Source organism: Chlamydomonas reinhardtii, chromosome 13, assembly GCF_000002595.2.
Source record: "Chlamydomonas reinhardtii strain CC-503 cw92 mt+ chromosome 13, whole genome shotgun sequence".
NCBI lineage: Eukaryota > Viridiplantae > Chlorophyta > Chlorophyceae > Chlamydomonadales > Chlamydomonadaceae > Chlamydomonas > Chlamydomonas reinhardtii.
In genome coordinates this window covers 245265-263395 of record NC_057016.1, presented here as the reverse complement: position 1 = coordinate 263395, position 18131 = coordinate 245265, and the positions used below count along the sequence as shown (strand labels likewise).

The window sequence follows — 18131 nt, the reverse complement described above, 5'->3', positions numbered from 1 at the left end:
CCAAGTCTCTGGCTCTGAGAGACGGCAACACAACTGGTCTGCGAGGATCCACTTAGAGACTCTCCGACGTCAGCACCCTGTCTTTGATTGCAAGCCTTCCCACCTGTCTGCCGACTGTGGCACTATGTCGTGTATGAATGCGGATGTTACAGAGGGGACAGTCCCAGCACCCAGACGCCGAGCCATCACATGCTATCAGGGCCCAACATGACTCTGTCTGTCCAGCGGCAGTGCCCAGCGCATCCCACGCATGCAACCTTCCCACAGCACGCCGGACCCGTAAACCATCAATCAAGCTCTCTCTGTCACCAATTTGCTAGCGCTGAGACGGAAGTCAACCACGTGTTGTACATATCATATCATGTGTCCATGTTGCGGTGTCGTTGTGGGCCTTGTACACAGCGTGCGAGCACCCGTGCTAGCTGCACCCACACGCGCCTCACGCAGCCCGCCGTCGATCCAGCACGACACAACCCTGCCTGGGCCCCGCGTGACCAAGCCCTCCGTCGCCAACCCTGGCCCGGCTTACTACTGCTCCGGCACTAACAGGTTTCTGTTGGGTTCACTGCAGCCCGCAATCCAACTTCCTGCTCGCCAGCAAGTTCAACCCGGGGACCCAGTCCACGTCTCAGTCTACTCCTTTTATTCTTGCCAGTGCATAGTCGCCTGTCATGCTCTCCGCCATGAAGAAATCTTGCACGCGAACGTCACTTATACACTTCACATATGTCTTCGGCAGTCCTGCCCGGCCCACCTCCCACGCATATATACACACTTCCCACCACGCCGGGGGCCCCACAAGCCACGCTTGGATCTGGGGCAGACACACAGCGCCAACACATGCCCCTCCATCGAGGTGCCTTCCACGCACGAACACAGCGCCCTTCTACGACGCCTGCACCTCCGCCGCCGCCCCCGCCGCCACCGTCGCCCCAAAGCCGCTGCCTGCGTTCTCCAGAAGCTGCCCGTAGCTGGCCTCAGCGCTCAGACCGCCCGCCGACAACGCATCCAGGTCCGCGCCGCCGCCGACACCCCCCGTGCCTGCGGCGGCGCCGCCGCCACTGCCGCCGCCGCGGCACGTGACGCTGCCGTGCATGATGGCGGCGGCGGCCTCGCGGAAGTCCGTGTCGGGCGGCGAGCCCGGCAGCGAGGGCAGCTCGGCGGCGCAGGCGGAGGAGGCGGCGGCGCTGGGGGAGGCGTGGCCGGTGGGCAGCGCGCCGCCAAAGGTGGAGGGCAGCGGGCGCGGCAGCATGTGCGCGCCACTGCCGCGCCGGCTGCAGGGCTGGCTGCCGCCACCGCCGTCCGTGCGCGACTGCGTGACCTCCTGCGCCTTCCAGAAATCCACCAGCGGCGACACCTGCAGCGGGGGGGAGCACACGTGCGTAGGGTGGACCTCCGTGTCAGCGGCAGACACGACCGCGCCACTGCCGGTGACCAGCCACCTGCCCGCCCCCCATGCCTGCCCTGCCCCTAACTCGTCCCACCCACATACTCCTGTTTGGCATGCCGCCACATGCGTCTCCCCACCCTCTCCACCCTCCACTTTGACATTAACTTTGCATTTGTACCACCACCACACTTCCCCCACCTTGAACTCCTGCAGGTCTGCCAGGCGTTTGGCCATGCGGCTGTCGCGGTCCGGCAGCAGCGCCACGTCATCAGCACGCACCACGTCGACCCCTGGCGAGCCGGCGCCGACGGCACCACCGGAGCAGGCGGCTGTCGCCTTGGCGGCGCAGGCGGGGCCGTAGCAGCCGCGCGGCCGCGACGCCGGCGTGTAGCGGTTGGCATCCTGCGCGTTTGGTAGCAGGCAGGCCGAGGACCAAACGAATTAGGGCCGTGAGCGTCGCTAGACATCAAGGAGTGAGCTGCCCGCCTCTCTTCGTGGACTACTGGATAAGACGCAGTCACGGCACTTGCGCCACGTAACCGCGAGGCCCCGCCCACACCGAGCTGCCCGCTCACCCCGCGCCGTGCCGAGTCGGGTGAGGGCCGCACCGGCAGCCGCTGCAGGTCCGCCGCCGAGGCCGCGCCGCCGAAGGCCGCCAGGATGCGCGCCTTGCGCTGCTGCAGCCGCAGCCGCGTGCAGCGCTGGCGGGCCGCCTGCGAGTGAGAAGAACAAAACACACGGGAGAGATGTCTGGTGTCGTTGCCATCCATGCATCCTCTCTCAACTGGGTACCATAGCAGCTGTCTGGCGGCCCAGACTGTGGACAGCGCAGCCGCTTCGCTGCGACCACGTCCCCACCTGTCCCCACGTCTCTACGCAGCCCCCGCTGGCCCGTCACGGCCCCGTCCGCCCGACCCCGGCGCCGTGTGCCCACCTTGCCGCGCCACAGCGTCTGTATGATGACTGCCGCCTTGCTCCACAGCCAGTACTGGAACACCGCCCGCCGCAGCCGCTCAGCCGCCAGGGAGCCGTAGCGGTGCGCGCGCCACACGCGCTGGCACACCAGCGCCGCGCGGTGCAGCGGCAGGATCTGGGTGGCGGGGAGCGGGGGCGGGGGGCAGGGGCAGGGGCAGGAAGAGACACACATACACACCAGGTCAGCCCGCTGACTCCGTGTCCTGCCCGGTATGGAACAGCGCAACAGAAGCAAGTCAAAGCACACCAATGGCTCAGGCTCAGGCCGATGGCTCCCGCTATGACTCCGCTCGCTCGCTGGCTTACCTGCAGGTACAGCTGCCGCGCCGAGTGGCCGCGCCAGGCCGCCTGCACCTTGACCGCCGCCCGCCAGTAGCGCAGCACGCCCAGGTACTCGCGCCGCACGGCCGCCGCTCGCCAGGCCGTCTGCATCTTGAGCGCCGCCGCCTCAACCCGGATGGCCTGCGGTGTCGCGGTGCCGGGTGCGGGTGTGACAAGGCCAAACGCAGAGCAGTGGGGGTGTTTGCTTTTTTACTGCTTCCAACGCTGTCGCGACCAGGCACGCGCCGCAGTGTGTCTGCTTTGCCAAAGTGCAGAATATCGTATGCACCAGTAACCTGTCGGAGCCCGTTCAGTTCTCGTCCCCCTTGCATTTGGGATCGAAGCAGTATCCCACCTAACCCTCCTGACCCTCACCTCGATGTTCCGCCGCACCACCAGCCCGCGCCACGCCGCCTGCATCACCGCCGCCGCCTTGCGCGCGCGCAGGAAGCGCATGCGCTCCACGCAGCTGCGCCAGCACCGCTGGATGACGCCCGCCGCCCGCTCCCGCCGCAGCCGCTCCGCCAGCCGCCGCGCCAGCATCCCCCGCGCCGCCGCCTGGATCACCACCGCCGCCTGCCGCAGCGCTGTGTAGCGGCGCTGCTGCTGCAGCCGCCGCCAGTGCGACTGGATGACGGCGGCGGCGGCGCTGACCGCCGCCACGCGCTGCCGCTCCATGGCCGCTGCGGCGGTGGTGCGCAGGAAGACCTTGGTGTGTCCCAGGTGCGACCCGGGCGGCGCACCGGCTGAGGCGCCGCCGCTGCTGCTGCCGCCGCTGCTGGGGCCCAGCTGCCCCGCCGCCTTCAGCACCGCCTCCGCCGCGGCGCGCAGCTCCGACACCTCCAACGCCGCCAGGCCGCTGCTACTGCCGCCGCCCTGCTGCTCGCCCTGCTGTGACAAGGCCGCGGCCGGCGGCTGCCGCCGCGGCGGCGGCGCCTCTGCCAGGCGGCGGCGCAGCGCGTGCACGGGCTCGGGGCACAGCTGCCAGAAGTGGTCCAGGAAAGCGGCGTAGGGGCGGCGGTAGGCGAAGCCGGCGCAGGCGATGCGCACCGCCTCCATCACGCCGCCACAGCGCAGCTGCTGCAGGCTGTAGCCGGGCGCGAACAGCCCGGCGGCGCCCGTGGGGTTGGGCTTGATGCAGCGCACGTAGTGTGGCTGCAGAGCCGACAGCGCGCCCATCAGCTCGCCCAGCTGCCGCCGGCACACGGACGACACGCTGCGGAACTGGAACTGGCTCTGCTGCTTCCCCGCCCCCGCGCCGCTGGCTGCGCCGCCGCCGCTGGCGCCGCCGCCGGCTGCGCCGGCCGGCTCTGTCTCTGGCGCCCAGAGCTCCCGCACCAGCGGCTGCCGGGCTGCTGCGCCCAGGGCTGCGTGCTCGGCCACCACGTAGTCGCGGTTCTTGTCCAGCCAGTTGGCGGCGCTGTAGGTGACGCTGCCTGAGGGGAGGAGGGGAGTGGGGACAGCGGGTCAGTAAGGGCAGCGTGGGTGCGGCCAGCCTGGTGTGTTACTGTTGCAGGGGAGCTAACATTTGTCTAGGTAAGGGGGTTTGCCTGCAGTCCCTTCGCGGACGTTGACGAGTGAGTTGCCCCGTCCGTGGCGTGCATGTGTTCTGGTTGAGTTGCCCCGTCCCTGGCATGCATGTAGAGTGCTAGAGCGACCCAGGGCTTGCCTGCGTAGTGCTCCACCGCGAAGGACGCAGCGGGGCGCTTGAGCGGCGTGAAGCGCGAGCTGCCCGCGACGGCGGGTGTGGTGGCGTACTTGTGCGCCAGGCCCTCTGCGGTGGCCTGAGCAACACAGGGTGCGGTGTGGTGCGGTGTGGTTGGGGTGCGGGCGGGATGCGGGAGTTGGGGGCAGCCGCCTCATCACTAGCGGGTGGTAGCGTGCACCCATACCTCCACCGCAAACCTCCTCCAGCTGCGACGGTACTGCCCACTGCCTCATCATCCACCCCCCCTTACCCCCTAGTATCTACAACCCCCACCCCAAACGACATGCGGCGCGCTTTTAATGATGCGGCGGCCACACAGCCCCTCCCCCGTGTGCCCGTGCCTCCCCCGCCTCCCGCCTCCCCACCGCCCCTCACCTTGGGCAGCCTGCAGGCCTCGTCCAGCAGCGTCATCAGCCCCAGCCGCCCCTCCAGCAGCTCCAGCACGTCGGCGTTGTCGCGGAAGGAGATGTAGGACCAGTCCACACCCTCACGCTCGTACTCGGCCTGTGCGATAGGGTTTTATATTATTCACGTGAAATTGTGGTGGTTGGGGGATCCAAGTTCCTCAGCATGGGCTTAGTTGGTTTGCGGCTGCTGGTCAGAGTGGCACAGGTGCCCCGCACTCAGCTCGCCACTGCCACCCGCGCGCCTCTTGCCCCCCGCCCTGCCCTGCCCTTGCGCCGCCCGCTGTGGCCGCCCGCACCCGCACCTGCTCCCACTTGAATACGTGCGTGTTGAAGTGCTGCTGCAGCTTCTCGTTGGTCAGGTTGATGCACAGCTGCTCCAGGTCGTTCACCTGCGCATTGGGGGGCATGAGGGGCAGTGGGTGCTGTCTGTAAGCTGCCAAGTGGGGCCGCCACTCCACCCCCGCCACACATGCCCCACGTCATCTCAATCCCAGACCCTCAGTTTCGTCCCACAATCACCAATCTCAACCCCAAGCCCGCTATCCCTGCTTCTCCCACAAACCCTGCCCCCCATCCCCCCTCCCGCCGCCGCCCTGCACACCTCGAAGCTCTCAAAGCCGTATATGTCCAGCAGCCCGATGGACAGGTGCTTCCGCCCGCCACTGCCGCCGCCACTGCCGCCCGCGGCCGCCACTGCCGCGCCTGCCGCCGCCGGCCCGTTGTGCGCCTCGTCCACCGCGGCGTTCACGGCCGCCACCAGCCAGTCGAACAGCCGCGCGTAGAGGCTCTTGGCCAGCGAGTCGCGCGAGTCGGCGGCGGCCTGCGCGCTCAGCGGCGTGGTGATGGCGCCTGCAGCCGGGGGGGGGAGGCGCGGAGGCAGGCCGTGGGGGCAAGAACTTGTGTGTAGGGGGGGAGGGTTGTAGATACCAGCCCAAACTAAACCAAACCCAATGCAATAGGGCGAGGAGGAGAGCGTGGCCTATGCTTGACAACGGAGTGGCACATGACAATAGTCCCCATCCCCGAAATGCACCGAGTTACCAGTTTCCCAGCAAACCATCCCGCAAACCGGGAGAAAGAAGGCGATGAGCGGGGGGGTATGTGCCCGAGCCCTAGGAGCTGGAGCATTGCCCCGAACCTGACAGGCCCTCACACTTCCAACGACCCCAGTTCATCCTCCTGCCTCCTGATCTTAGGTGAATTCTGCTAACCCCATGCTCGGGACTGCCCTCCTCACGCCCTTACTGCCCCCGCCCTCACCCTCGGGCGTCTGGATCTGGCGTGTGGTGAGCGCCTCCGCCAGCGCGCCCGCCCCCACGCCCAGCAGCTCCGCCGCCGCCTCCAGCGCCTGCCGCGGCGCGCCCGGCGGAACCACCGCGCCCTCCGCGCCGCCGCCCACCGAGGCGTGCTCGCCGTCCCTGAAGGCGATGTTTCCCAGGTGCAGCACCGCCGCCACCAGCCCCAGCACGGCCCGCTGCTGGGCCTCGCTCAGGCCGATGTGCGACATGGCGCGCCGCGTGTGCTGCGGAGGAGAGGCAGGAGCCGGGCGAGGATGGCGACACCGCGTGGCAGGTGAGCAACCCGCTTGTCATTCGCAGGGCATCGAGTCAGGCAGCATTGGGGTTTGGCCGGTACGCCCTTGCGCCACCATGCTCTGCCCTGCCCAGCCAAAGCCGCCTGCAGCCAGCGCCTACAGTTTGGCTTGACCACAGCCGCCCTTCACGCAACCAGCCTCGTGTGCCTTACCTTCCCCTTGCCTTTGCATACAGCCCCCCACCCCACCCCACCCCACCCATGGGACTTTTTCGTTGGGCTCGGGCACCAAGCCCCTCCTGCCCACGCACCTGGTACTCCTCGGCATTGCTCTGCCCCGGCAGCTCCACGCAGCTGCTGCGGGCCAGGTAGGCAAAGCCCGAGGCGGCGGGCGGCAGGCGCCAGGCCGCGCGGTCCGCCGCACTGGCGCCGTACACCAGCTGCGCAGGGCAGGAGTGAGGCGCAAGCAGGGCGGGGGGGGGGGGTTGAGCATTTCCCGGGTCAGCAGGCTGTGGCCCCGTGTCGCATTGCCAAGCCTAGACAGCCGCCAGCTCCTGACATCCTCCGCCGGGCGTGCATGCGCACCCCCAACGCCCCCACCCGCGGTCGGCCGCTCATTTGGCCACGACTTCGTCTGCAGTCTTCAGTGCATCCTGTACCGCTTTTCCAAACATCCTTGCAACCCCCCTGCCTCGGCCTGCTAGCCATACCCAGCCCCACCTGGTAGAATATGTGGAAGGAGCGCTCCGGGTTGTTGACCGCCACCACCCGCGACCGCTCCAGCAGATAGGTGCGCACCGCGGCGCCTGTGACGGCGCCGCTGACCGGGTCGAAGAATATCTCGCAGTACTTGCCGAAGCGGCTGCTGTTGTTGTTGCGCAGCGTCTTGGCGTTGCCGAACGCCTCCAGCAGTGGGTTGCTCTCCAGGATCTGGGCCGGGTAGGTGGCGGTGCGCGCGGTGGTGGTTGTGATTGTGAATGTGGTGTGCATGCGCGGTGGGACGACTTAGTGTACATATGTGCGTGCGGCGGGGGGAAGGGGCGGTGCTGGGTGGTTGGGTGCGCTGACCGCGTGGCGCTCTGAGGCGATGGCCCCGCGCGCTCAGTACAGTACTTGTCTCCCATGCAAACCCCTGAAACCCTGTACAAATGGCCCAGCTGGACTATTTGCACTGAGTGCCGCCTCATGTATGGCAGCCACATACCCGGCGCCCCCGCCCCACCTTCTGCTCCACGCCCGACATGCCGCTGCTGGCGCCGCCGCCCGTGCCCGCCGCCGCCGCCGCCGCCTGGCCGCTCTGGTGGCAGCCCAGGTGCGTGAGGCACGCCATGATGAGCTTTGCAGTCTCCGTCTTGCCCGCGCCGCTCTCGCCCGTCACCTGCGCGCAAGTGATAACGTGTCTTTCGTTGGTTCGCTGGTCCCAGAGGAGCGCTGCGAGCGTTGAGTAGCCCTACCAGGCCCCTAACCGACAGCCCCAGGCTGCGCGTCACACAGCAATCCACAAGCCGCACCAGGATGGCCTGGCCCGCCCCCTCCGCCATCATGTTGCGGTAGGCGTTGCAGGCGGTGGCGTAGACGTGGGGCGGCAGCCGCGACCCCGCCTCGCCCCCGCCTTGAGCCACCGGCAGCGACCGGTAACGCTCAATGACGGCCGGGCCGTACAGGTTCGGTAGCGGCTTGAATGGGTTGACAGCGATGAGGATGTTGCCGGTGTACGTGTAGATGGCATCGCTGCCTTGGTAGCGGGACTGCGAGCGAGGGCACAGGTGACGTGGGGGGTGGGGGGACGGAGAGCAGGTCGGCGGGGCAGCTGCGCGCAAGGCGACAGCTTCAAGCTACTGGCTGCCTCGGTAACCGACCAACCTGCAGGTTCCACAGCACACCCGGCTCGTGGAGGAAGGCCAATGATGTCATGTCCTGTAGGCGATATAGCAGCAGGCTCAGACGCGGCCGAAAAAGTGGCCATCGTTTCTTAAACGGTTCCGCCGCAAGAGCGGCGCATATGGCGCATATGTAGCTTGGCAACTGAAGACCCATAAAGAAGCGAGCCGCATCGATGCAGCGATGCTACTGTCTTGCAGCTGCTGAAGTTGATTGAGACATGCCTCGCGTGGGCGTCGCGGGCCTCCTCTGCTTTAAAACGTATCACAAGCATCCTAGCAAGCTTTTGGGCGTCAAAGAGGCATCGCCGAGGCTGCTCCGAGCGTGTCTAGACTTTGACTGCCCCGCGATGGCCCCGGGGGAGCACAAGGTCCTTACCTCGACGTCCTCTTTGTTTGCCATGTGCACGCTCGCACCGTCAACCTCCACGACTTGCCCGTCCTCGTCTCTCTTGACCGAAACCCGCTCGCCCGCGGTCGACACGGTCGTGCCGGCTCGCCATTCGCTGTTTGGTCCTTCACCGCTGGAAAACCAGACCCGTGCCCCAACGGGGAGGGCCATTGCTGTACGCCTAACTCTATCTCAAGTTTGGCCAGAAGTAAAGCACGACAGGCAGTTGTGTTGGGCAAACGGGCTGCTTGGCTGAAGCTGTCACCGACGAGTCAAAGACTACTGAACAACAGAACTGTAAATGTACTCCTTCTTATGCAGTTGGGTCCAGTGCGCGAGATAACTTTTGAAAGGAAGCCCTGCTCGCGCAAAATCGCAAATCGTTCCATTCAGTCTGCATGGCCAATTCATTCTCACAGTTTCGGCCAATCGGCCCGCCCAATAGTATTTGCTTGTGCCATTGATATCTCCTAAATTCCATTCTACCTGCTGCATTCGATTGTTAAGCAGTGGGAAGTGTGGCAGTCTACAGCGCTCTTTCCACGGCTTTCCTGTCGCATCCTCGGCTGTGTATACTACTAGGGCGAGAATGCAGCGAAGGCTCAGGCCTGAGCCAATAGCCGTGCCCGAGGAGAAGAAGGCGAGCTATGTCCTGTGAGTGGGGTGCGCAGCATCCAGCGTTTGGGCAGGGCGGGATTCTGTTTGCGTTGTTGGCCGTTACGGTTGGAGGCACCAAAGCGCAGCGGGACGGATAGTGACGGGGACGCGGGCCTGTGTAGCGGTGTTCATGTTTCTCTCGCGAAACCTTCCTTGCTTGCAGCACCAACAAGGGCAAGTTCGTGGAGGGCGACCTTACAATTAGCAGGGAAGGCCTGCAGATCAACTCGCCAGCGAGTACGCTTGGCGCAGCCCCGCGGCCAGGCTCAGCGAGGTGCGAGTGCGCATCGCACGGGTAACGTCAAGCGCCCCTCTCTGCCCCGTGCCGGCGCTATTAATGTGGCTCTGGGAAAGTATTGACACTAGTTCACCTTGCTACTTTGTGTACCGGTGTCGTAGCGGGCCTGTGACTGGGTACAATCGTAACCGCGGCTCGTCCCCTCGCCGCCGATTCTCCCGGCCACACACGCGCAGTTCTCTCCAACCCAACAAGCGGCCGCTGCCGCCCGAAGAGGACTCGGCCAGCTCGCGGGTGAGGGGGTGGGGGGCCGCGGGGCACAGCCCTGCATGCCAGGAGTGCGCGTGTGTGGGGAGTGGAGGGAACTAGGTGGCGACCAGCGCCCGCCACTGAGACAGCGGGCAACGCGGGCGAAACGCGGGCGAAACGTACCCCTTTAGCGCGATTACTGAAGTTGCCTGAGCGCCTCACAGCAGTGACAGCATCACCACACGCCTCCCTCACTTCTCCCTGCTTCAATACCCACGCCTCTTCCTCCCTTACGTGCTCCAGCAGGGGCCCGGGGAGGCGAGCACCAGCGGCACGGCGGCAGGCGCCGCGGCGGGGGCGGGCAGCAGCCCACGGCCACGGATAGCGTCTGCGGGCCCGGGCGGCGGCGCCGCGGGCTCTGCCACTGAGGGCCTGACCATAGACGACTTTGAGGACCTGTGTGTGATCGGGCAGGGCAGCAGCGGCGTGGCCAAGAAGGTGCGCAACAAGCGGGACGGGCGGCACATGGTGCTCAAGGTGATCCAGTTCGACGTGTCGTCAGACACCGTGCGCAAGCAGGTGCGCGGGGCAGCAGCAGGGGGCAGGGGGGAGGGGGAAGGGGGGGAGGGGAGAGGGGGAAGGGGAGGGCTGAGGGGAGGGCTGAGGGGAGGGGAGGGGAGGGGAGAGCAGGGGAGGGGAGGGGAGGGGCAGGGGGGATACAAGGGGGGATACAAGGGGGCTACAGGGGCGAAGGGGGCGATGGGAGCGGTACAGGAGCGGCGGGGTGATGGGCTGTCGGGCTGGTGTGGGTGTTGGGAGCAAGGCGGCGTGCCGGTGTGCATGGTGCTGGCTGGCGGCGGAATGGCGGCCACACCTGCTTACTGCCGGGGGCGCCCGCTGGACCACCTCGCAGCGCCGCGTGTGTGCCTGCCCGTGTCGCCCACACCACCACCTTCCTCCACCCGCCCCCCTGTACGCACAGGCTCGCGCCAAGCAGTACCAGCAGCACCAGCACCAGCAGCACAGACTCGCCTCCTGCTCCAAGGCTGCGCCCTCCTCCTCGGCCGCTGCAGCAGGGCCAGTCGCAGCGCCCGGCTCGGCGGCGGCAGCCGCGGCGGGCACCTCGAATGGCGGCAGCAGCGGCGCAGCCGCCGCCGCCGCAGCCGCTGCAGGGCCATCCTCACACGTGGGGGAGAACGGCACCAGCACGGGGGCCGGCGGGGCGGGGGCGGGGTCGGGGGCCGGCGCGGCCGCGGGGCGGTCGGGTCCGGGTCTGCCTGAGCCTGTCATTGCGCACATTGCCCGGCAGCTGGTGGCTGGGCTGACCTACCTGCACCGGGAGCTCAAGGTGGTGCACCGCGACATCAAGCCCAGCAACCTGCTGCTCAACGGCGCCGGCGAGGTCAAGATCAGCGACTTCGGCGTGAGCGGCCAGCTGGCCAGCTCCGTGTCCAACTGCCTGTCCTGGGTGGGCACCGTCACATACAGTGAGTGGCGGGGAGCAGGGGGGCGGTAGGGCGGGGGGCAGGAGGCAGGGGGCCGGGGCCTGGGGGCGCGGGGGCGGGGCCGGGGGGGCCGGGGGGGGGGGGTTGCGGGCTTGGAAGGCGTGAGGGTGGGGCAAGTGTCTCCACCCCAAGCAGGGGGGAGGTGGCAAAGCAGGCCGTGCATGGGGTGAGGGGGCGGGGTCGAGGGCGGGGGCGGGGCCCGACATACAACCTGGCACGCCCAGACCCGACACGGACTCATTTGCATTAGAGCTCTCCACTGGCACTAACCTCCCTCCGCCGCTCCTACTGCCCCCCCCCCCCGCCAGTGAGTCCGGAGCGCATCAAGGGCGACAGCTACTCGTTTGACAGCGACCTGTGGAGCCTGGGCCTCACACTGCTGGAGTGCGCGCTGGGCAGGTTCCCCTACCCGCCGCCGGGTAGGCAGAGAGAGGGCGAGGGGGGGGGACGGGGGTGAGGGGTCGGGGTCAGGAGGGCTGACGGGTGCACGTGGGGTCGCGCTGGTGCTGATCGCCGCACGCCCTCACCGCACCGCACACTTCTGTCACTGTGTCACTCCTGAACCCTGCACACACACACACACACACACACACACACACACACACACACACACACACACGTCGTCGTCTCCCAAGACCGCCCCACGAATCGCGCACACACATACACACACATCCGCGCACCCTCGCACCTCGCAGGCGAGACGGGCGTGAACCTGGGCTTCTGGGAGCTGCTGGAGTACATTGTGATGGAGCCGCCGCCCGCGCTGCCCGCCGACCAGTTCAGCCCGGCGCTGTGCGACTTCGTGGGCCAGTGCCTGCAGAAGGACGCCGCCGCGCGCCCCTCCGTCACGGCGCTGGCGGCGCACCCCTTCCTGGCCATGTACCCGGACGCCTCGCTGGCGGAGGTGCTGGAGCCCGTGCTGCTGGGGGCGGGAGGGGCGGGAGGAGGAGCGGCAGGGGCCAGGGGCGGCGCGGCAGGCGTGGGGAAATGAGGCTGGAGCTAGGGGACGGGTTAAGGGTAAGGTTAGGCTTGCTTGGTTGCGTGGCGCGCTTGCGTGGCGTGCGTAGCGTGGCGTGCGTAGCGTGTGTGTTGTGTGGCCTACAGCACCATCAGTGCTGGGCGCACGGGCCGGCGCAGCGACAGGGGACCAGCGCTGGCCGATAGGACCGTGGGGGGGCGGGGATGCGCCTGGCAGCAATGTACAGAGCTCGTGTGATCAGTCTTGGCGTGCCCGCACATGTGACGGACGTCCAGTATTGTAGATTATTATGAAGGCTGCGAGCGCTGCGGAGGCGTTGGCATGCAATTTACGCACACTGCAGCTGTTGGGAGTGCATGTAGGCGACCGAACAAGTGGCGCGCGCGGTAGCGAACGAAAGCGGGCGGTGCGCGCAGTAATAAAGCCGAGGGATTGCTTGTTCAGGCGCTGTGATGTGGTGTGGCCTCGGCCCATTTTTCCTTCCATCCGCTTTACAATTAGTTTTGGGGGCGTGCCTGTACAAATCGACCCCGGCTATGTCCGGGAGGTGAGCCTGATGGGGTAGACGCGTGCGGCCTCAGACGGGAGACGTAGCGGGGGCGCAGCCCACTTCTCCCTTGCGAGGGAAAACCACCTTCTTGCCCTTCCTTGGGGTACCCTTGTTCCTTGCAGTCGGGTGTATTACACGTAGATATGCCCCCGTGGAGGCAGGTGTGTGTGTGTGTGTGTGTGTGTGTGTGTGTGTGTATGCGTGAGTGAATGGACGCGGTCGGTCGCAAGTTGGAGGTTACTGCTTTGGCGGCACCTGCGACTGCGGCTGGGTGGTTGGCTGCGGGCGGGGGCCCAGTGCAGATATATTTGTGACATCGGCAGTGTGGGCAGCACACGGTGTCTGTCGTGACGACCTGATGATGTGTGTGTGTGGACACATCTAAGAATAGTCTCACGTAGTCTCCACGGGCAGTCCTGTGTTTCGTGGTCGGGGTTTACCTGGGCGATGCTTGGGTGCTTGCCCCTACTTTGCAAACCTGCACTACGGTAGTGGAGCTGCCGATGCCCGGCAACTAATGCGCCGGGCGGCAAGCACTGGCGGCCAAAACCCAAGCGACATGCAGTGCGACACAGCCCAGGCCCCAGGCAAGCGATGGTGAATGGTGTTATGGGGCAAGAGGCCATTCGAGCCGCAGCACTACAGCAAGGTACCGCATGCACGAGCACGCCCCCGGCGCCAGTGGCCCAGTGCAAATGAGTGCCACACCTGGCGGCCGGCGGCACGCCCACACGCCCCCAGGTACTGATACTGGGAGAGCTTCCTCCATGTCTCGGCGCCAGTCCTCCCCTGATCAGCACCGTACAGGCTTACAGCTCTCCTCCAATGCCGTCGCCAACAACACGCGGCCGCCCGCATGCACATCTGCACACCAGCAGTCCAGCACCAGACGACGGTTTGGGCACGCAGACGGCAGGTCGTCGACACCAGCGGCTCACTCACACCCTCGCATGCGCCACTCGGGGGCGGCCCTCTCCACTGAGCTGTGAGTGTGTGCACGCCGCCGCCCTCCCGCCACCCCCGGTGTGTGGGTCGGTGAACATAATCCTTCCACCTCACTGCTTCCTGATGCGTCATGCAAACAAGCCCTAGCCCCCATACATCTTGCCATAACCCGGCACACAACCGATCTCGCCCGTCGCTCCTGGTCGCTCCTCGCCTCAACGCAGCTCCTAATCAAAGCACAATGCGCACGCGAACCTGCCACCGCCCCAGCTTGTCTTCCGCACTGCCTCCCTCCTCCCCTCCTCCCCTCCTCCCCTCCTCCCCTCCTCCCCGAGCCCCTGAGCCGCCTGCTAGCGCGCCGGCAGCTGCAGGTCCGACCCCCGCGTGCCCAGCACCAGGCTAGGCGACCCGCTCAGCCCTCCCCCTGCCCCTGCCCCTCCCCCTGCCCCTGCCCCGGCCCCTCCCGCCCCGCCCCCACTAGAAGCGCCCGCCTCCCGCCCCGCCGCCCCTCCCTGCCCGCTGCTGGTGCCTGCGGCGTGCGGGGGCCAGCCGCTGCTGCTGCTGCTGGCGGCCGCCGCCTCCGCCGCCGCCGCCGTCATGACGTGGCGCTGGGCCCGCGCGGCGTCGCGGCGCTGCTCCGCCATGTGGTGGCCCGTCACGAAGAAGAAGGCGCTGAGGGAGAAGGCGAGGGGGAGGAAGGGAGGGAAGAGGAAGAGGGTTGGACAACGGACAAGGGGCGGGAGGTGACGCTGCTGATCGTCATTAGAAGGGGAGATTGGAATGGCCCACCTCTTCACCCGCCTCCCTCCCTGCTTTCCAGGTCCCTTCTGACCCTCTCCCCCCTCCCCCTCTCTCCCTCTCCGCTCTGCCTCTCCCCTCTCCCTCCCTTCCTCTCTCCCTCCCTCCCTCCCTCCCTCCCGCCCTCCCGCCCTCCAGCTCTCCACCCCTCTTACCGGTTGTCCGCTGACAGCAGCACGGCTGCGTTGTGCGCCAGTGCGGCATCGGAGCTGGCGCCGCGGAACTGCAGCAGCGGGTGGCTGGGCGCCGCGGAGCGCAGCACGCAGCGGCCCAGAGGCAGCGAGCGGGCGGAGATGGCGTGCGTCAGCAGCACACCCGTGTCTGTGGAGGAGGCGGAAGGAGAGGGGGGGGGGGCCGAGGGGCAGGGGGAGGAAGGGGAGGGGGTGGGGCAGGAAGAACGTGTGGGTCATGTGTTGGTGGTTGAGCTGGGGTCTGCCCGGGTGCACCCACCCGCACCGCATGACTCCACTGCGCCGCTTGGAACCGTGGAATACCCGCCCTCTCCACACTCCAGCCCCCCGCCAGCCCCCTACCCCAGCCCCCACGCCGCCCAACCGCCCTGCCTCCACCCCCGCTCTCCCTCCCCCTCCCTCTCCCCCTCCCTCTCCCTCTCCTCCCCTCCCTCCTGCTCACTGGCCAAGTCGAACAGCAGCAGGTCGCCGGCCCGCGGGTCGAACAGCGCCGCCCGCCAGGCGCCCTCCAGGCTGCGCAGCGGCCGCAGCCGGGCGGGGCCGCCCACGTCCCACAGACCCACGGCGCCGTGGCAGTCGCGCGTGGCCAGCAGCGTGCCGTCGGGGCTGCGTTTGGGGGGGGATGGGGGAGGATGGGGGGGGGAGGTTGTGTGACGTTGTGTGGTGCTATGGTGCAAGTGTGGTTAGGACGGCGTTTCATAACCATGCCTGTGCGCGGTTTGTGACGGCTGGGCATGCAGGGAAGGCCATGCGGAGGGCGATGGCCGCAGCAGAGCAGCAATGACTTGTGCGTGTTTTAAACCCGCGTCGGGCACTCAGGCGGCAGGCGCTCACTTGAACTGAATGGAGCTCATCCAGGTCGAGTCGTCATCCGCCGCACCCCCCTCTGCCGCCGCCGCAGGCGCCGCAGGCGCCGCCGCCGCTCCTGCCCCTGCGCCGCCTGCTGCGGACTCAGCTGCGGCTCCCGACGCCGTCTGCGGCTTGGCTCCTCCTCCGGCTGCGGCTGCGGCGGCTCCCCCCGCCGGCAGTGAGTGCGTGTTTCCGTTGAAGGCTGCGAGCTGTTTGCCAGTGGTGGCGTTGAACAGATACACACTCTTGCCGCCTGACGCAGTGGGGGAGGGGGAAGTGGGGCGCATAATAGGGTGTACCGTATTGAGCGAAGCGTGTATTTCACCAAATAGACAATTTCTGCCTCCCTGTAACACAACTCTTTCCTGTGCCGCCCTTCCTTCCCACCCCTTGCCGCCTGACGCAGCCCTCTCTCGTTGCCCCTGCTTTCACCGAGATGTGCCCCAACCCCGAGCCCTCGGGTCCAGGGCCTCCATGCACATGGTGCACGTGTTGTAGGCGCCGCCCGCCCCGCCCCCCGCCCCCCGCCCCCCCCCCGGGCCCCCACTCGCACTGCACTGCATTTCTGGGTTGGGCGACGGTCCCTTGACAAACGGGACCCACACCGTATGTGGAGCTCGCGCATATCACACTCCTCCCCCCCCCGGCCCCCACCCACCCACCCACCCACCCACCCAGCCACCCACTCCCTGCCCCTCCCTCCCGCCTGCTCCCCCGCACTCACCCGCGCCCGAGGCCAGCCTGGTGTCGTCTGGCGCCCAGGCCAGCGCCGCCACCCAGGCCAGCTGGTAGATGAGCAGCAGCTGCTCGCCGGTGCCGGAGTCCCAGATGCGGACCATCTGGTCGTCTGGGGAGTGGGGGGAGTGGGGTGGGGGGTTGGTGTGGGGGTTGGGCAAGAGGGGGGGGGGGCGGTGGGAACAGGTTGAGAGCAGGAGGAGAGGATGGGGAGAGGGGCGGGTAGTTGTGTGGGTGGGGGCGGGGTCACAGGAGGGTCGGGGCGGGGGGGGGGGTCGGGGCGGGGGGCGGGTAGGTGAGTGTTGGGGAGTACGTCCACGGATTGGAGTGGGGTCACGTGTACGGGTGGTGGGAGCTCATGACCTCAGTCCACCGCTGCGCCGCCTCCAAACGTCTGCGCCTCCACGTTCCTTCCCGGCCCAAACCGAGCGGGGGAGGCAACACAGCATCCTCCCCTCGCCCCGACACGCGATTCCCGGCCCCCCCTCCCCTTCAGAGTCAGCAGCACCCTGCCCTTCTGGTCGGGCACCCAGCCCCCTACCGCATCCGCCTGCATGAACGGCATCCGTCTGCGCTCCTCTCCCCCCCTCAGCCCCCCCTCTCCCCTCCCCTCCTCCCCTGCGCGTCACTCACATCCTCCGCTGGCCAGCCTGCGGCCGCTGTGAGCCCACGACACGCACTGCACCTTCCGGTGGTGACCCGACAACACCAGCTGACACGCCCCCGGCTTGGACGGCAAGCCCCCGGCTGTAGCAGCAGCCGCCTCCGCGGCGGCTGTAGCAGCCCCCTCGTCGCCGGCGCCGGCGCTGCTACTGCCGATGCCGGCGCCTGACTGCCGCTGCTGTAGCAGCTCGGATTCGATGACGGAGGCGGCGGCGGCGAGGGTGTTGCCGGGCGGGGGGTTGGGGGATGACACGTACCACACCCGCACGCTCAGGTCGTCGGAGCCTGTGGGGTGTGGGGGAGCCGTGTCAGGGTGCGGGGGCCACCATTACACACACACACACACACACACACGCCATGAATACAAGTAGGCATAGCGCGCATATTTCGTAATGAGCATGGCAAGCAACAGGAAGACAACACCAAAACAACCGCCCCCAACACAACCCCCGCCCACCCCTCCACCGCGCCTGCACCCACCGGTGGCCAGCCTGCTGCTGTCCCAGCTCCACGCCACCGCATTGACCTTGCCGCTATGGCCGCCGCCCGCCGCCCCCCCGGGAGCCATGGTGGCCAGGCGCCGGCCGCTGAACACATCCACCACCCGCACACACTCCTTGGTCAGGTCGGCTGCAGGTAAGCGGGAGGGGGGGTTGCAAGAATGTTTGGAAAAGCGGTACAGGAGGGGGAGGAGCAGGGAGGGGGCAGGGAGGGGGCCAGGTAAGGCAGGTAGGGATGGAGGAAGTCGGCATATCGGGCCACAATCAAAAGAGCCGAGGCTGGAGGCAAGGGAGGACACGGCAGCTTCCAGGTACAAGTGGGACACGAAGCGGAAGAATGCTGGCGGCACTGGCGCCCCCACCTCCCACCCAACCCCGTCGTCATGTCAACTGCATGGACCCACCCCGCCGCCGCCCTCTTCCCCGTCAGCACACAAGCCACTGCCTCCCGGCCCCCCCCCCGCTCACCCCCGCGGGCTTCAGGGTCCCTGTCTCCTCAAAAAAATAGGTCGGCAATAACCCCCATCCACCCAACCGCTCCACATCCCGCCCCGCCCGCCCCACTTACCGCACACAATGGCCAGCCTCCTGCCGTCGGGGCTGAGGCTGAGCGCCTGCACGGGCAGCTGCTTGAGAGCCAGGCCGCCCGCCCCCGTGGCGGGGGTGC

General features: G+C 67.6%; 3 protein-coding genes across 4 annotated transcripts in view; 1 reads left to right on the top strand and 2 right to left on the bottom strand.

The window, feature by feature from the left end:
* Positions 1-5: 5 nt before the first annotated feature.
* CHLRE_13g563800v5 (uncharacterized protein) lies at positions 6-8917 on the bottom strand. The gene is made up of 17 exons (XM_043069222.1): positions 8594-8917; positions 8198-8251; positions 7846-8082; positions 7557-7712; positions 7055-7264; positions 6646-6774; positions 6062-6323; positions 5403-5650; positions 5104-5190; positions 4770-4898; positions 4356-4470; positions 3062-4122; positions 2672-2827; positions 2325-2480; positions 1966-2103; positions 1589-1792; positions 6-1357 (listed from the first exon to the last, which is right to left on the bottom strand). Exons 1-17 carry the CDS (start codon positions 8774-8776, stop codon positions 887-889), a joined length of 3996 nt encoding a protein of 1331 aa, XP_042917197.1. The 5' UTR covers positions 8777-8917; the 3' UTR covers positions 6-886.
* Positions 8918-9017: 100 nt separating this feature from the next.
* CHLRE_13g563733v5 (uncharacterized protein) lies at positions 9018-13303 on the top strand. Of its 2 annotated transcripts, none has more exons than XM_043069221.1 (7): positions 9018-9259; positions 9426-9536; positions 9737-9794; positions 10056-10328; positions 10732-11236; positions 11563-11673; positions 11950-13303. In XM_043069221.1, exons 1-7 carry the CDS (start codon positions 9195-9197, stop codon positions 12243-12245), a joined length of 1419 nt encoding a protein of 472 aa, XP_042917195.1. In that variant the 5' UTR covers positions 9018-9194; the 3' UTR covers positions 12246-13303. The 2 variants fall into 2 exon arrangements, with proteins under 2 accessions (XP_042917195.1, XP_042917196.1); XM_043069220.1 differs by having other exon boundaries at positions 10053-10328.
* Positions 13304-13580: 277 nt separating this feature from the next.
* CHLRE_13g563700v5 (uncharacterized protein) overlaps positions 13581-18131 on the bottom strand; it is an 18927-nt gene continuing 14376 nt past the window's right edge. The window contains exons 28-35 of the mRNA XM_043069219.1: positions 18033-18078; positions 17445-17594; positions 16935-17249; positions 16291-16413; positions 15552-15819; positions 15160-15323; positions 14682-14847; positions 13581-14400 (exon numbers count right to left, since the gene is read on the bottom strand). Of these exons, the coding sequence (XP_042917194.1) occupies positions 14079-14400; positions 14682-14847; positions 15160-15323; positions 15552-15819; positions 16291-16413; positions 16935-17249; positions 17445-17594; positions 18033-18078 (1554 nt within the window). The 3' untranslated portion in view covers positions 13581-14078. The remainder of the gene's footprint in view (positions 14401-14681; positions 14848-15159; positions 15324-15551; positions 15820-16290; positions 16414-16934; positions 17250-17444; positions 17595-18032; positions 18079-18131) is intronic.

Excerpts from the sequence above, each read along its gene's own strand:
- CHLRE_13g563800v5 (XM_043069222.1), bottom strand. The coding sequence starts at position 8,776 with ATGGCCCTCCCCGTTGGGGCACGGGTCTGGTTTTCCAGCGGTGAAGGA. Across the intron at positions 5,191-5,402 it reads ACGGCTTTGAGAGCTTCGAG|GTGAACGACCTGGAGCAGCT; the intron begins GTGTGCAGGGCG and ends CCCAATGCGCAG. Across the intron at positions 2,481-2,671 it reads CGCGGCAGCTGTACCTGCAG|ATCCTGCCGCTGCACCGCGC; the intron begins GTAAGCCAGCGA and ends CCCGCCACCCAG.
- CHLRE_13g563733v5 (XM_043069220.1), top strand. The coding sequence starts at position 9,195 with ATGCAGCGAAGGCTCAGGCCTGAGCCAATAGCCGTGCCCGAGGAGAAG. Across the intron at positions 9,795-10,052 it reads AGGACTCGGCCAGCTCGCGG|CAGGGGCCCGGGGAGGCGAG; the intron begins GTGAGGGGGTGG and ends TACGTGCTCCAG. Across the intron at positions 11,237-11,562 it reads GGTGGGCACCGTCACATACA|TGAGTCCGGAGCGCATCAAG; the intron begins GTGAGTGGCGGG and ends CCCCCCCGCCAG.